The sequence below is a fragment of the Bos indicus x Bos taurus genome, chromosome 9 (genome assembly GCF_003369695.1).
Source record: "Bos indicus x Bos taurus breed Angus x Brahman F1 hybrid chromosome 9, Bos_hybrid_MaternalHap_v2.0, whole genome shotgun sequence".
Taxonomy (NCBI): domain Eukaryota; kingdom Metazoa; phylum Chordata; class Mammalia; order Artiodactyla; family Bovidae; genus Bos; species Bos indicus x Bos taurus.
In genome coordinates this window covers 64064113-64081805 of record NC_040084.1, presented here as the reverse complement: position 1 = coordinate 64081805, position 17693 = coordinate 64064113, and the positions used below count along the sequence as shown (strand labels likewise).

The 17693-nt window shown below is 44.6% G+C and overlaps 1 protein-coding gene across 1 annotated transcript in view; it reads left to right on the top strand.

The window, feature by feature from the left end:
- NT5E (5'-nucleotidase ecto) overlaps window positions 1–17693 on the top strand; it is a 73003-nt gene that overhangs the window by 20854 nt on the left and 34456 nt on the right. The window contains exon 2 of the mRNA XM_027551459.1: window positions 15975–16197. Within this exon, the coding sequence (XP_027407260.1) occupies window positions 15975–16197 (223 nt within the window). The remainder of the gene's footprint in view (window positions 1–15974; window positions 16198–17693) is intronic.

Sequence of the window (17693 nt, the reverse complement as noted above, 5' to 3'; positions counted from 1 at the left end):
AAGGAAATTTTTTCACTTATGTGGAACGCAAACATCAAAGCAATTAACATAAGCAAGCTGGTACAAATGATTTTCAATGATTGATTTGGATATTTTTAATATGTCAGCTATCTCCCGCGTGGTATAATGGTGATTGTTCTCAGTGTCTCAATTTACTTGCTATCAGCTTCAACTGGTCTATCTGACTGTGGAACATCTTCCAGTGAGACATCTCCAGCTCAGAACTTCACAAACCACTTTTGACACGTTCAATCAGTCACAGTATCTTCTCCATACACTAAATACATCTTTTTTTTGCATTTCAATTGCACTTTCACCTTTTGTGAAATAACAAAGCATAATATGCCAAAGATGTTATCCTCAAAATTAAAATGGCTACACAAAAATTCACCAATTTAGATAAGTTTTTTTAAAAATGCACACTGATATGACAGCTGTCACAATACAAACAAAATTGTTTTGAATAAAGCTAAAAACATCTAAGCACTGCTTGAGCCATCTTGTGGGGGAATCGAATAAGCCTTTTGACCAGCCCAGTAGTGAATCCTTCCTGGAACCCAATTAGTTGAGCAGGTATTTCTAAAGGTAGTGTTGCTGTGGGTATTTTGCATGGGCAGAGAATTAATATAAAATGCTGTCTGTTCAGTACTTGTTTGTTCATTCATTCAACAGACACTGAGTTGTGAGTGAACTGGGTTGAGCTCAGGAATCTTTTCTGCCATTCAGTCAGATGCCACATTCATCTGCCAGGGACTAAGACTGGGGATGTGAAGCACAACCCAACACCAGAAGCAGCCACGACACCTACCTTGTAATCTTCTCTGCTTATGGTTGTTGCTGAGTCTCCCTGAGTGATTGGCAACTATGCCCTGTTGAGTGACAGACCAGAGTTTCCTCTAATCCTTAAACTATAGGGTGTCCTGCAGCCTTCTTCAGGGAATGAGCTAGAGTCTAAGTGACTAACTGAATTCACGTGTTGCAAATTTCTGACATATGGCTCTTTGATGTTGTTACAATCGATTTCTGCGGATTAAAACTGAAATTCTTTTCTTCTGCATCATGCATCCTGTGCTGCTCTTAATTCGTCTTTCCGTTGTTTTTCTTCTACCTGGATTTAAGCCTCTTTTCTTATTTGGAACATTTCTGACTGCCTCAGCTTTCATGTCTCCATCCCCACATTTGTTACTACAGCTGATGTCATTGGCCTGTGAGCTTCCCTGACTAGTGCCTCGAAGGTGAAGCTCACGCTTGGAGCCCCGTCCATTTTTAACTGTCAGGGTGAGCCTGCATCTCTGTCAGGCTCTCTCAAACACATCTCTGCCTGTGGTTCCCACTTGCTTTATGAATGCATGGATGGATGTGTTTATTTCATGCTCTCTCCCTGACTGCCCAACCCTTCCTGAGGGCAAAGACCAGGGCTATGTTACTCAGCACTGTGGAAACCTAGAAGAAACCAGTGGGTTGTTTAATGATACTCATCCCTCTCCAGATGCTTGTTATTTATTTTTTTTAACATACTCTTTTCCAGTATGGTTTATCATAGGATCTTTAAAAAAAAAAAAAAAAACTATTTGCAGAAGTCAGAGACCTTACTGTATTTTTTATGATTTTATTTATTTATTTTTGGCTATTCTGTGTCTTCGTTGCTGTTCAGACTTTTCTCTAGTTGCAGCAATTGAGGACTACTCTCTAGCTGTGGGGTGCAGGTTTCTCATTGTGGTAGCTTCTCTTGTTGCAGAGTATGGGCTTTAGGGTGCACGGACTTCAGTAGCTGTGGCTCCCTGGCTCTAGAACACAGGCTCAGTAGTTGTGGCCCACAGGCTTAGTCACTGCACGGCATGTGGGATCTTCCCAGAGCAGGAATGGAACCTGTGTCTCCTGCATTGGCAGGCAGATTCCTTACCACTGAGCCTCCAGGGAAGGCCCTGCCATAGGATCTTGAACATAGTTCTCTGTGCCATACAGGAGGACCTTGCTGTTTATCCATCCCAAATACAATAACTTGTTTTTTTATTAGTTTTATTGAAATATAGCTGATTTGGGGCTTTCCTGGTGACTCAGATGGTAAAAATCTGCCTGCGATGCAGGAGACCTGAATTCAATCCCTGGATTGGAAAGATCCCCTGTAGGAGGGCATGACAACCCATTCCAGTATTCTTGCCTGGAGAATCCCCATGGACAGAGGAGCCTGGCAGGCTATAGTCCATGGGGTTGCAAAGAGTCAAACACCACTGAGCAAATAAGCACACGGCTGATTTACAATGTTTTTAATTACTGCTGTACAGCAAAATGATTCAGTTATACATATATATATATATACATGTGTATATATACACATTACTTTCTTTAATATCCTTTCCATTATGGTTTACAGGTGCTTGTATTAGCAGCAGTTTGGCAGGATAGTGAAAGTCCCAAATGCCAAAGCCTTGCTTTGTTCCAGTCCTAGCTATGCCTCTTGCTAGTTGTGGAAGCCCCATGCCTCAGGTTTCCCATCTCTGTAAAGGACAAGTAATTAGTACTTATCTCACAGCATTGTAAGAATTGAATAAGTTAATGTATGAACAGGGCTTAGCCATGTAGCATGAAAGTATTGACTATTCATATTTCTTATTGTCATGTATTTTTTTTTCTCTTTCTTGAAATTCCCTTGTGTCAAATTCACTGGTAATTTTCACAGTCCTTCATGGACCAAGCAGGGGCTGTGAAATGCCCCCTTGGTAATTCAGATACCGTATAGGTGGTTGGTCTCCTTGACAGATTCCCAATAGAAAGAGATTTTTAAAAATTCCTTTTTCTTATTAACTGCCTTCATGAAATCTATATAACGTTCATATGTGCACACACAAGACACTGAACAGTTAAAAAAAACTTTTAAAAAAATCTATTCACAAGCAAGTGTCAGTGAGATATTAATAGAAATATAAATGAAGACACAGGAAATGAAAAAGAGAGCCAAACTGAGCTGTGAATTGTGTCAGCTAAGCTTCCAAGCTTATTGTCTGGTTCACCTTCTTCCAAGCAATTTGGTTTCTCTTGTTTTACAACTTCCCTGGTGGCTCACATGGTAAAGAATCTGCCTGCAATGCAGATTCAATTCCTGGGTCGGGAAGATCCTCTGGAGAAGGGAATGGCAACCCACTCTAGTATTCTTGCCTGGAGAATCCCATAGACAGAGGAGCCTGGTGGGCTACAGTCTGTGGGGTCACAAAAAGTTAGTCATGACTGAGCGACTAACACTACTGCTGCTGCTTAACTACTCTTTATCATGTGTGTTTTTATATGCTGTTCTTGAACAGCTTCAGTGGCTCACCTACCAAATCAGAGATGAAAATGGAACCTATTTGAAAGGAGCAGGTGGGTGGGTGGTTTTATTATTCCTTCAGTAAACACCTGCTGAGCCGCTGGTGCCAGGCTCTCATCTGGCATTACCAAGGACCATGGGACAATTGACACCGCTCCTGCCTCCGGGAGAAAGACATGAACAGACAGCGGCAGCAGGATGTGGTGGATGTGACAGGAGGGCCGTCTGTGGTGGCGGCGCCACTGAAGCTTTCTCACACACACTTGAGCTGCGTCTGAGGTAGTTCTTACACGCAGGTGGCTTTGTCTTCCTGGAACCGAAGGTGCCTGGTCAGGCAGAAAAAAAAAAAAAAATGAGGCAAACTCAGGGAGATCATAGAAGGGCTGGTTTAGCATCTGAGCAGGAAGGATTTCAGTGGGAAGCAGGGAGCCTTGTAGAGACACCCAGCAGGGCTGGAAGTGTTTGGGGACGTGCATTCTGGTGGCCCCCCAGCAGTGGGCAGGAGGTCTGAAGCCAGAGACTGGCTCAGAGGTTCTCGAAATGTCTAGGTGAGAAACGATGAGACAGAGTGGGGCAGTGGGAGTGCCTGGAGGAGGGGAGCCCTGGAGGGGATGGTGAAGGAGCAGAAACAAAGGGGTTTCCTGACTGGGTCGCCAGGAGGGGAGGCCTGAGTGGGAGCGGAGACCTGTGGGGGAGGGGAGGCCTAAGGGAGAGGGGAGGTCTGCCCCGTGCTGCACTGGGGATTGCTCTTTCCTAGCACCCGGAACCACATGCATCCTCACAGTAACCTTCATGGGTTATTGAGGGCACGTGTTCTGCTGGCTGATTGGTGGGGACTGCCTGGCCAACAGACTATGCAGAGCAGGGATCCATGGGTAGGGTACAGAGCGGGCAGTGAGCACCAGGTTTCTCCCAGGCAATTCCATGCAACATCTCCTGCAACAGGAGCCCAGCTCTCTGCCCCACCGCCGACCCAGTTTCAGTGTCTGTAATCCCCTCATCTGGGTTCAAGCTGGGCTGGCCTGAAATTGGGGTGGGGGATGTCATTTCAAACTTGGGAGAAAAATCTACGTTTTCTGGTACACTTGAAATAAAAATACTGCTGCGGGTTGACGCAAACCAACCAAGGCTGTAGCATCAGACACTAGTCAGAGCTGGGCCACTGTGACTGCCGCCGCACAGCTTGCTTTATTCAGGGAGGCCTGGCATGTTCTTGGCCTGAGAGACTCTCTCTCTTTGGGTTTTGCTGCTCGCTTGCCTTTTGTGGCTCTGTGTTCTGTGAAAATTATCACTATGTGGCTGCTGTGTCCACTCATCAGAGGGTTTCAGAACAGAACTCTTTATCAGTCTGGTGCCAGAGCCCAGAGGCACTGTATCTGAACCTTTTTCCCACTGCAGCCCACACAGACAGGCCAACACCAGTACAGGTTACAGAGAAGAAGCTGCTGGGAACACCACCCAGGGACTGAGAACCAGTAACCCCAGCCTTGGGCATTCAGTCTCAGTCTCTTTTTTTCCTCTTCCTCACCAATCATTTATTAAGTTGTTTTTTCATCCAGTAGATATTTACCGAGCATTTCCCCTGTGGTAGCTACATTTATTTTTTATTTATTTATTTGGCTGTGCCAGGTGTATTTGTCAGACGGGATCGAGTTCCCTGACCAAGGATCAAACCTGGGCCCCCTGCATTGGGAGCATGGATTCTTAACCACTGGACTACTAGACAAGTCCATTTTAAATAGATTATGGGACTTGATTAATGCATATTCCTTTTTTTTTTCAAATTCACTTTATTGATTTACAATGTTGAATTAATTTCTACTGTACAGCAAAGTGATTCATTCAAAGTGTACATTCTTTTTCCTATTCTTTTCCATAATGGTTTACCACAGGATATAGAATATAGTTCCCTGTGCTATACAGTAGGAACTTGTTGTTTATCCATTCTGTATATAATAATTTGCATCTGCTAACCCAAACTCCCAATCCATCCTTCCCCCACCCTCCTTCCACCTTGGTAAACACAACTCTCTTTGTCCATGAGTCTGTTTCATAGTTAAGTTCATCCGTGTCATATTTTAGAGTACACCTCTAAGTGATACCGTACAATATTTGCCTTTCTCTGTCTGACTTACTTCCCTTAGTATGATAATCCCTAGGTCCATCCACTTTGATGCAGATGCCATCATTTCATTCTCTTTATGGCTGAGTAATGTTCCATCGTATATATGTACTGCATCTCCTTTATCCACCAATTAATGCAGACTTCAATAACAGACAGAAACGGCTCTGATCAATCACTTGTAACTGGAGAATTCAGAAAATGGGAGATTTCTCCATAAAGACTAAATATTCTGGCATAATAAGCATTAGTCATTCAGTTTTGTCCATCTCTCTGTGACCCCATGGACCAGGCTCCTCTGTCCATGGGATTCTCCAAGCAAGAACACTGGAGTGGGTTGCCATTTCCTGCTCCAATTCTGGCATAATGGGAGACCTTTATAGAAGGCCAGCCAGTGGCCACCGACCTCTGTGTCCCCTCCTGGGGACCATGAAGAAGGAGCAGAAGGCTCAGGTTTTGGCCCTCTTCCCTGTGTCAGCCCCCAGTGCCACCCACTCCAACACCAAGGGCTTTGTTTCTCTCACTCTCACCCTGAGGATGTTCTTATTTGCCCTTGTTCATTCATTTACTCAGCACCACTGAGAGCATGTGTTTATGGATGAAGGGAGTAAATGAAGAAATAGCAGCTTCTCTTAGGAAAAGCTTTGAGAAAGAAAAAAACTGGACGTGGGCATGAGGCCTCACAGGACAAGGTGGTCAGGCGCGCCTTGTCAGGTGACAGCTGGATTCAGATGCAGGTTCCATCTGCACTCTTTGTGGAACAAACATGGTAAAAGAGAGAAACATCAGGAAGGGTGTGAAATCATTTGCTCTAGCACATGTTCTTCTCTGAAGTTTTATTTTACTGTTGTTGGAAGTCAATAGATTTCACGCTTATCATTATTATCTTCATGCAGGCATGGAGAACAATTTCATCTCAAGTATCAGTCTCTAGTTAATTGACAGTAACTCCCTGCAGGGCCAGGAAAAGAAGAGTTTTGAGATTCATTTCAAACTCGGTGGGGAAGACTGACTCCATCAGTTATTCAGCATCCGCCCCAGATAGAGGAAGGGATGGGGGACTGTGGCAATATGACATCATGTATTTGTTTTCGTTGGGTGGATACTAGGTACTTTCCATTGACTTCAGTATCTACAAGATGGTAATTGACTGTTTCTTGACTTCCTACTTTTGCATTCCAATCCCCTATAATGAAAAGGACATCTTTTTTGGGTGTTAGTTCTAAAAGATCTTGTAGGTTTTCATAGAACCGTTCAACTTCAGCTTCTTCAGCAGTACTGGTCAGGGCATAGACTTGGATTACCGTGATATTGAATGGTTTGCCTTGGAAATGAACAGAGATCATTCTGTTGTTTTTAAGAGTGCATCCAAGTACTGCATTTTGGACTCTTTTGTTGTTTATGATGGCTACTCCATTTCTTCTAAGGGATTCTTGCCCACAGTAGTAGATATAATGGTCATCTGAGTTAAATTCACCCATTCCAGTCTGTTTTAGTTTGCTGATTCCCAGAATGTTGACGTTCACTCTTGCCATCTCCTGTTTGACCACTTCCAATTTGCCTTGATTCATGGACCTTACATTCCAGGTTCCTATGCAATATTGCTCTTTACAGCATGAGACCTTGCTTCTATCACCAGTCACACCCACAACTGGGTGTTGTTTTTACTTTGGCTCCATCTCTTCATTCTTTCTGGAATTATTTCTCCACTGGTCTCCAGTAGCATACTGGTCACCTACCGACCTGGGGAGTTCATCTTTCAGTGTCCTATCTTTTTGCCTTTTCATACTGTTCACAGGGTTCTCAAGGAAAGAATACTGAAGTGGTTTTCCATTCCCTTCTCCAGTGGACCACATTCTGTCAGACCTCTCCACCATGACCCATCCGTCTTGGGTAGCCCTACATGGCATGGCTTAGTTTCATTGAGTTAGACAAGGCTATGGTCTGTGTGATCAGATTGGCCTGTTGTCTGTGATTGTGGTTTCAGTCTGTCTGCCCTCTGATGCCCTCTCTCAGTGCCTACCATCTTACTTGGGTTTCTCTTACTTTGGACGTGGGGTATCTCTTCATGGCCCCCAGAAGTCAAAAAACACCTGGAGTAACAGGCAAATTTGGTCCTGGACTACAGAATGAAGCAGGGCAAAGGTTAATAGAGTTTTACCAAGAGAACACACTGGTCATAGTAAACACCCTCTTCCAACAACACAAGAGAAGACTCTACACATGGATATCACCAAATGGCCAACATCAAAATCAGACTGTCTATATTCTTTGCAGCCAAATATGGAGAAGCTCTATACAGTCAGCAAAAACAAGACCAGGAGCTGACTGTGGCTCAGATCATGAACTCCTTATTGCCAAATTCAGACTTAAATTGAAGAACATAGGGAAAACCACTAGACCATTCACGTATGACTTAAATCAAATCCCTTATGATTATATGATGGAAGTGAGAAATAGATTTAAGGGACTAGATCTGATAGACAGAGTGCCTGAAGAACTATGGACGGAGGTTCGTGACATTGTACAGGAGACAGGGATCAAGACCATCCACAAGAAAAAGAAATGCAAAAAGGCAAAATGGCTGTCTGAGGAGGCCTTACAAATAGCTGAGAAAAGATGAGATGCCAAAAGCAAAGGAGTAAAGGAAAGATATACCCATCTGAATGCAGAGTTCCAAAGAATAACAAGGAGAGATAAGAAAGCCTTCCTCAGTGATCAATGCAAAGAAATAGAGGAAAACAATAGAATAGAAAGACTAGAGATCTCTTCAAGAAAATTAGAGATACCAAGGGAACATCTCATACAAAGATGGGCTCAATAAAGGATAGAAATGGTATGGACCTAACAGAAGCAGAAGATATTAAGAAGAGGTGTCAAGAATACATAGAACTGTACAAAAAAGATCTTCACGACCAAGATAGTGACAATGGTGTGATCAGTCACCTAGAGCCAGACATCCTGGAATGTGAAGTCAAGTGGGCCTTAGAAAGCATCACTATGAACAAAGCTAGTAGAGGGGATGGAATTCCAGTTGAGTTATTTCAAATCCTAAAGGATGATGCTGTGAAAGTGCTGCACTTAATGTGCCAGCAAATTTGGAAAACTCAGCAGTGGCCACAGGACTGGAAAACGTCAGTTTTCATTTCAATCCTAAAGAAAGGCAATGCCAAAGAATGCTCAAACTACCACACAATTGCACTCATCTCACATGCTAGTAAAGTAATGCTCAAAGTGCTCCAAGCCAGGCTTCAGCAATACATGAACTGTGAACTTCCAGATGTTCAAGCTGGATTTAGAAAATGCAGAGGAACCAAAGATCAAACAGCCAACATCTGCTGGGTCATCAAAAAAGCAAGAGAGTTCCAGAAAAACATCTATTTCTGCTTTATTGACTCTGCCCAAGCCTTTGACTGTGTGGATCACAATAAACTGTGGAAAATTCTGAAAGAGATGGGAATACCAGACCACCTGACCTGCCTCTTGAGAAATCTGTATGCAGGTCAGGAAGCAACAGTTAGAACTGAACATGGAACAACAGATTGGTTCCAAATAGGAAAAGGAGTACGTCAAGGCTGTATATTGTCACCCTGCTTATTTAACTTATATGCAGAATACATCATAAGAAATGCTGGGCTGGAAGAAGCACAAGCTGGAATCAAGATTTCTGGGAGAAATATCAATAACCTCAGATATGCAGATGACACCACCCTCAGGGCAGAAAGTGAAGAACTAAAGAGCCTCTTGATGAGAAAGAGGAGAGTGAAAAAGTTGGCTTAAAGCTCCGGTCCCATCACTTCATGGGAAATAGATGAGGAGACAGTGGAAACAGTGGCTGACTTTATTTTCCTGGGCTCCAAAATCACTGCAGATGGTGACTGCAGCCATGAAATTAAAAGACACTTACTCCTTGGAAGGAAAGTTATGTACAAACTAAACAGCATATTGAAAAGCAGAGACGTTACTTTGCCAACAAAGGTCTATCTAGTCAAGGGTATGGTTTTTCCAGTAGTCATGTATGGATATGAGAGTTGGACTATAAAGAAAGCTGAGCGCCGAAGAATTGATGCTTTTGAACTGTAGTGTTGGAGAAGACTCTTGAGAGTCCCTTGGACTGCAAGGAGATCCAACCAGTCCATCCTTAAGGAGATCAGTCCTGAGTGTTCATTGGAAGGACTGATGTTGAAGCTGAAACTCCAATACTTTGGCCACCTGATGTGAAGAGCTGACTCATTTGAAAAGACCCTGATGCTGGGAAAGATTGAGGGCAGGAGGAGAAGGGGACAACAGAGGATGAGATGGTTGGATGGCATCACTGACTCAATGGACATGAGTTTGGGTAAACTCCGGGAGTTGGTGATGGACACGGAGGCCTGGCTTGCTGCGGTCCATGGGTCGCAAAGAATAGGACACGACTGAGCAACTGAACTGAACTGAATTGACTGTTAAATTCTCATTAGCATTCAGTTTAATGATAATAAATGAATAAATAGGCATGTGGTCACCATATAAGCCCCTTAAAATGGGTATGTGTCAGGAATTGCTTATCCCCAAAAGGAAGTTAGACTTTGTCCTGCATTCAGAATTAATGAGAGTTATAAACCAATGATGGTAACACAAGCTTTCCCTCACTCCTCACTTCAGAATGTTTTTAATCAAAACAAGAAACTCCAGATGAATTCATTCTTCTTTTGCTGATTCAACCAGATGAATTCATTCTTCCATTGCTGATTCATACGACCTGAAAAGCCTTTTGGGCCCTGTCTTTGCAGAGTTTCTGCAAAGCCTTTCACAAACTATACACAGCAAATATACATGCTAAGTCGCTTCAGTCATGTCTGACTCTGTGCTACCCTATGGACTGTATCCTGCCAGGCTCCTCTGTCCATGGGATTCTCCGTGGACAAGCAATACTGGAGTGGGTTCCCATGCCCTCCTCCAGGGAGTCTTCCTGACCCAGGGATTGAACCTGCATTTCTTATGTCTCCTGCTTTGGCAGGGAGGTTCTTTACCACTAGTACCACCTGGCATGCAAATGTAAATATTCACAAATGCCTGCAGTTGGGGTTAAAAACATCTGACTGTGTTCTGCAGAATTTATTTAACAACAACAGGATTTTGAGTCAGAGAAGAAGCATATCTCCCTTGTCCTTACATTTCAGTTTGCTTTTAGCTTTAAAAGGCAAGCAAGGGAAATCCCTGGCGGTTCAGGATTAGGACTCTGCACTTTCACCACCAGGGCCTGGGTTCAGCCACTAGTTAGGGAACTAAGATCCCACAAGTCTCACAGCACAGCCAAAAATTTTTTTAATTTTATAAATAAGAAGAAGAAGAATAAAAGGCTGGCAATATTCCAGGTATTTGGATGATTGAAAATACTGGGCTGAGCCAGGTAGAGAACATGAAAAGTCTCTTTCTTATATGATCATCAAGTTTTGTTTTGCTTTTAACAGTGAGAACCCCGGGGTTCTCCTACACCAAGGAAGTGATGAGGATAATAAGCTGGGGTTAGACCAGACGCTCTCATTGTGTTCCTATGATCCCAGTGTTGGAGATACTGAAAAAGGTCATTTTGTGAGGTTCGACTCTCTTAAATTACAGAAAAGTGCATTTGGTGAAATTTAGTGTTTGTATTAAAAGTATTCAAGGTGATGACAGTGCTAGAACTAGTGGCTGAATAGGGCTCTCAAATTAACAAATGAATGAAAATGAGTTTCGTTTCTAGTACTGGAAATGAAATGTTTGGAAAGCAGAAAAGTGAGAAAAAATGTGAGAATGTCCTTTAGGGCCAGGAAAATCACTTGCTTATGTGAGGATTAGAGTGATAAGTGGCACAGAAGAGGTTAGCTCATATCAGGGTACGGTACAACATAAGTTGGTACACGTTAGTTGGGCAAAGCAGCAAAAAATCAACAAGCATACATATGAGAAGGTGGACAGGGTCTTCAGAGAGGACCCGAGAAGACGTAATAGTACTGCAATGTGAATTTCTAAATTCTTGTACTGGGGCTTCCCTAATGGCTCAGTGGTAAAGAATCTGCCCGCCAACACAGGAGACATGTGTTGAATCTCTGGATTGGAAGATCCCCTGGAGAGGGAAATGGCAGCCCATTCCAGTATTCTTGCCTGGGAAATGCCATGGATAGAGGAGCCTGAAGGGCTACAGTCCATGGGGTCGCAAAAGAGTCAAACGCGACTTAGAGATTCAACAGCAACAACATGGTTGCCCTACAAAGTTTCTGTGAGATATAAAGGAACAAGGAAAGACTCTAGGCTCTGTTACATTGTATCTTTATTGCTCTAAGTTCTACTCCTAGGCAGACTCTTCCTGAAGTATTTTCACATTATTAATAAAAGCAATAGGAACGAATGAAGAAGCAGTGTATTTCACAAGTTTCCTGTGTGCCGGCAGGGTGTGGGAGCAGGTGTCCTCAGGTGAACTGCACGATCCTTCCCCTGCAGAGTGGACAAATGGTGGAGCTCTGATAGGTGCAGGAGAACAGGAGGGAGCAGGCAAAGTCAAGGTCAGAAGGTGGAAGCACCGAGTTTCTAGAGATACGCATTTACAAAGGGATTGTTCTGCTTTGGTATTTGTAGGACGAATTAGCTGTGTGTAGGAGAAAGAAATTGATGGAGGACTTTTCTGTTCATTTATTTATTCATTTGATGCTGCATCCTTGCTCTCTTCCCAAAACTGTGCTGCATGGTAAGGGACTCAGTGGGCAGGTGCAGGGTCTGCCAGGGCTGCCATGAGGGGACCATCAAGCACAGGAAGGACTGCTAACTCAGGGAGGACCTTGAGTGTTTGGGGTCTTTCTTCCAGAAGGTCCATTGGTCTTCAGGAGCTAGAGTAATTAGTTGAATAAGGCAGTAAAGGCCTGGCATGGGAAAGGAATGTTCTATCTTCCTATCTATGTATATATCTTTTTATTATTATTTTTGGCTGTGGTGGGTCTTCATTGCTGTGCGTGGGCTTTCCCTGGTTGCAGTGAGCAGGGGCTACTCATCTTTGTGTGAGGGCTTCTCACTGCGGGCTTCTCCTGTTGAGCACCAGCTCTAGAGCACTGGCTCAGTAGTTGTGACTCATAGGCTTTGTTGCTGCATGGCATGGGGATCTTCCAGGACCAGGGAATGAACCAGTGTCCCTTGTGTCGCAAGGCAGATTCTTAACCACTGGACCACCAAGGGAGCCCTTCTATGTATATATCAATCAATCAGCAATTATGTATCATATGCACATGCATGCATGCTCAGTTGCTTCAGTTGGATCAGACTCTTTGCAACCCCATGCACTGTAGCCTGTCAGGCTTCTCTGTCCATGGGTTTCTCCAAACAAGAATACTGGAGTGGGTTGCCATGCCCCTCATCCAGGGGATCTTCCCAACCCAGGGTTGGAACCCATGTCTCCTGTGTCTCCTGCATTGCAGGTAGATTCCTTACCACTACGCCACCAGGGAAGTCCATGTATCATATACAGAGGGATAAAGATAAGTGAAAACACAGAAAACTGTGAGTAGTCAGGAATTTATTTTGAGTCCTTACTCTCTTATGCAAAGCCCATTATAGCCAAGCATAGAGGTTAAGAAAGTTGAAGTCAAACAGAAGTGGCTCTGGTCCCAGCTCCACTCCTTACTAATTTTGTGACCTTGAACCATTCATTTAATGTCTCTAGATCTCAGTTTTTCCCCTCTGTAACACAAGCATAGTAATAATACCAACGTCACAGCACAAAACCAGGTTTGCTACACAAAATCACCTTACCTGATGCTGGTGTGTGGCATGTACTTAGTAAATACTGACTCGCTGTCATTACAGCTTTTGTTTTATTCATTCATTCCTCTTCTGGAGGAAGCCTCAGTTTAGAAATGTGTTCAGGTCACTGCTCATGAATGATGGAGCCTCCAGGCCTGTCTGGAGGTGGGTGTCTAAAGGAAGCTGCAAGAGAAGGCAAGACCAGACCTCAAAGGGCTCAGGACATTGAACTTTATCACAGAGGAAGTTCAGATGGAGCCTCTCAGGACCTTTAAGGTCAGGACCAACAAGTTCAGATTTGCATTTTAGAAAGATGATTCTGGCAGCAAGGTGCAGGTTTAGAGACGGCAGTGGTGGCATCTGAAGGCCCGGCTGGGGGGCAGTGTTGGAAGTGAGGGTGCCAGGACCACATGCAGGTGGGAGCAATGGGGTAGGCTGAACTGGAGCTTTTAAATAAAGCGAGAGATGCTGGTGGGAGGTAAGGAGAGGGAGTGAGCGAGTGGGAGGGATTCGGGTGCTCCAGGGTTTCTGGCTGCAACTGACTGGGGAAAGGGCAGTACCTTGGACCAAGATGGGGATCCCAGAGGCAGGAGCTTGAGCGCAATAAGCTTGGGGTGCCTGTGAGACTCGGGGCAATGTCCACATGGCAGCCAGACATAGAGATGCAGAGTCAAGTTGGGGTTGTAGATGTTCAGTTGGGTGTTGAAAGTGTGGGTGGCAGCGACAGCGTTCAGGCAACTCTTGCACACCTCCAAGCACACTCTCTCCCTGCCAGGCAGAGAGGTGGAAAGGCAGCCAAGGTCACCACTTTCAGGGCTTTACACTCAAGTCCAAGGAGGAGACACCAAGCAAGACAAATAAAGGAAAACTGTAAGTTCAGCTGTTGCTGAGTACTAGCAGTATAATGGTAAAGTGCAAGGCAGCTGACGCATTGACAATCTTTCATGAAGAGCTATGGAAACATTCATTAAAAAAAACCTGTACAGTTAAGCCAGATTATTATGAGTTATTGTAACCTCATAAGGCAGACTTATTTCACCATAGGAAGAAACCATGATGTTCTAAGAATACAAGAGAAAAAGACAATTACCCAAGACTGGGAGAACCTTTAAGTAGGTCAGCCTTTAAGAGGGAAGCACTTAGGTAAGAGGAAGAAGTCAAAATGAGCAGATATTCAGAGATGGGATAAAAGGCAAGTTCAGAAATTCTGAGTTTAATCAGGAAGACAGGTACATGGAAACATGAAGACACTGTGCTGCTTTCTTCGTGGAAACACATGCAGATGAGGACGTGATGCACACGGCCCTTTGAGTGTGGGTCCTGGCGAGGGTCACCTGCCAGGCAGATGAGGAGCTCCAGCACTGAGCGGGGTGAAGGCTGGAGGTGAAGGTCCCAGTGACTCAGGGGCACTCCTTGTGGGGAGGACCCCATGGATGTGCAGAACAAGCTGCTACACGGTGGAATGGGTAGGAAGGAGGAGGATGGGGACAGTCAGAGAACACGGGGATGGGGGTGTTCATGTAGATGGAGGGGTCACCAGTCAGCACTTCTAAGCCTGTTCCCAGATGACCCTCAAAGTGAAGCAAAATCAAGTGTGCTGTATAGAAAGTTTGAACTCACTGAGTTAAGTACTAAGATAGCAAATCAGCCTTGGCAGCCAGAGCCCGTGGTGGGTGGCTGCGGTGGGTAAGTTTTTTCCAGGAGACGGATAGAGAAGGAGTGGAAGGCTTTGGGGGAGGTGGCCAGCCGGTCCTCTTTTGTTAGCATCACCCTGGGGAAAGATACCAGACGTCAGGGTGATAGCTCTGGCTCAGCAGCTACTCCCCAAGCAATGAGGAAAAGGAGCTAGGGAATAAGTTGGGAGTAGGGTGTCTTGTGTTAAAGCATGCCAGCTCCTCCCAGAGCCCTGGCTCGGAGCCCATCCAGAGCCCCAAAGGCCTGTGGTGGTTTCATCCTACTCATCCTTGGATGTGAAGCTGCTGAGAGTGAAAGCCAGGGTGACCCAGAACTGACAGGAAGCAGAAACCAATGCTCTGCTATCAAAGTGCAATCTCCTGCTTGCCTTTGGGAATCCTCCCCTTCCCAGAAGAACAGAGGACCACGGAGTACTAGGGAAGAAACAGCTATGGGAACGTAAGGGTGTCATGACCCAGGGGATGGGAGCTGTGTCAGGGAGGGGATGCCTCAAGTGTCTGTTCATCACACGACTCCAGCCCCTTTTGCTAAAGTCCTGTTGATTTTAACAGTTGTCCCCAGCATATGGGAATGGAATGATTGGTTTGGTGAATTGAGATATGGGCTTATGAGAGAAGGGGCTGGACAGAGCCTGGTAAATGCAGACTCTCAACCTGCCCCAGACCTGGAGGTGGAGGACACTGACCTGTCTGCGAGTGCCTTCCACACACATTGACGTCACCTCAGCAGGTGATACAGGGCCTGGGGTTTGGAAATCTGCCTGGTGATCTGACTGCCCCTGGGCCTGACCCCAGGGCTCCGGAGTAAAATCTCTGAGCCTGAGGAGGACATCAGTCATACAGTCAGCTTCCTAGAGCTTCTCCAGTTTTCAGAACTCTGTGCTAAGGTCTTTTTTTTTGTTGTTGTTTTTTCGGCTGTGCCATATGCTTTGTGGGATCTTAGTTCCCTGACCAGGAATTGAACCCATGTCATCCACAGTGAAAGCATGGAGTCCTAACCAGTGAACCAGTAGGGAATTCCCCAAGGTAATATTCTCTGAAGTATGTTTTTACTGGCAATTTCAGAGTACCTAATTCTTTTTCTCTTTTCCCTTTCCACCAGGCACTGGGAAATCATGAATTTGATAATGGTGTGGAAGGCCTGATTGATCCACTACTCAAAGAGGTCAATTTTCCAATTCTGAGCGCAAACATTAAAGCCAAGGGGCCTCTAGCGTCTAAAATCTCAGGACTTTATTCACCATATAAAATTCTTACTGTTGGTGATGAAGTTGTGGGGATTGTTGGATACACTTCAAAGGAAACCCCTTTCCTCTCAAATCCAGGTATTTTCTTCTTTTACAGCACTCATTGCTTGAAAATAGGTGGCACTAAATCAGAGTGTGGCATTATTTTTCTGGATGGTTGGTCAAAGTAGGAACAGTGTGTGGTGTTGGCCACTTGTGGATGTCATTGAAATATCAATTTAGTGGTTTCCAGTTGCCCTAAGTAACTTCTTAAAGACCCTTGCTCTCCTGCTCAGTGAAATGTTGACATCAACAGTAACATTGCTTAATTCAGCATATTCAGAATTTGGATGAAAGGGCCATTTATATCCTGTGCTGATGTCAGAAGGAGTCATTTATTGGGAAATGAGAGTCACGTAACTCACCCCTTTTTTCTGTGGAACCAGGGAGCCCAGAGCCAGGGTTTTACCTCAATTTCCTTTTTTCTAGTATGATTATTCTATGAATAGTTAGCTCCCTTTTTCATTATCTCTTGTTTTAATGGCTTTGTTGTATCTGGCTTTCTGGGAAATATATATATATATATTTTTTTTTTTTTGAATGGTCTTTTGTGTGTGTGTGTGTGTGTATCATACAACAGATAAATATGTATATCTGCTATAGCCATATATACACACACATATATCTGTATAACCCTAAGACCATTCAGAAAACCATTTTTGAGCCACTTTTACAGGAATGGTTTGGCAGTGAAAACAAAAAAACATTTTTCCTAAATTGCAAGTGAGTCACTCAGTCATGTCAGACTCTTTGCAGACCCATGGACTATATATAGTCCACCAGCCTCCTCTGTCTGTGGGATTCTCCAGGCAAGAATACTGGAGTGGGTTGTCATTTCCTTCTCCAGGGGATCTTCCCCACCCAGGGATCAAACCCACATCTCTTTGCGCCTCCTGCATTGGCAGGCAAATTCTTTACCAATGTGTCACCTGGGAAGATTTTTCTAAATTATCCAAGTCAATTTTCTTTCCATATTTGAAGAAAAAAAGGAAACAAGGGTTTTTGGCAAGAACAAACTGATAAAGGAAATTTTAGAAAATGACAGAAATGTCATGTGTTTCCTGTTGCTGTTAAAGTAGTTGCAGGCCATCGGAAACAACACAAAAGTCAGTGCACTTGGCCCTGAGTGGTGTGAGCTCAGAAGCAGGGCTGGGCTGCTCTCCACTGCTGGGGACCTGGGGTTCGTCAGGCACCCCAGGCGCCAGGTGACATCTCTCCCCCAAGCCTTTGCACGTGGTCCATGGCTGTGGCTGAAATCATTGTGAAAATGCCACAGCAGGCACCCGTGGACCTCATGAATTACTGGCTTTTGAAGAGCTATGTGAGTGGTCTTCTGACTAAAAAGGATGTGGCCCCACTGGAGGTACCCAGAGTACAGTCTCGGGCTTCTCTCCACCATCAGCATGGCTCTGGCCCTTCCGTCCCGCTGCTTACAGCAAGGTGATCAGCCCTTCCCAGGTTCAGGGCACCTTCTGTCTGGGCCCCCGGGGGCTTTCCTGCCCAGAGGCGAGGGTGGTGATTACAGAGTGAACCAA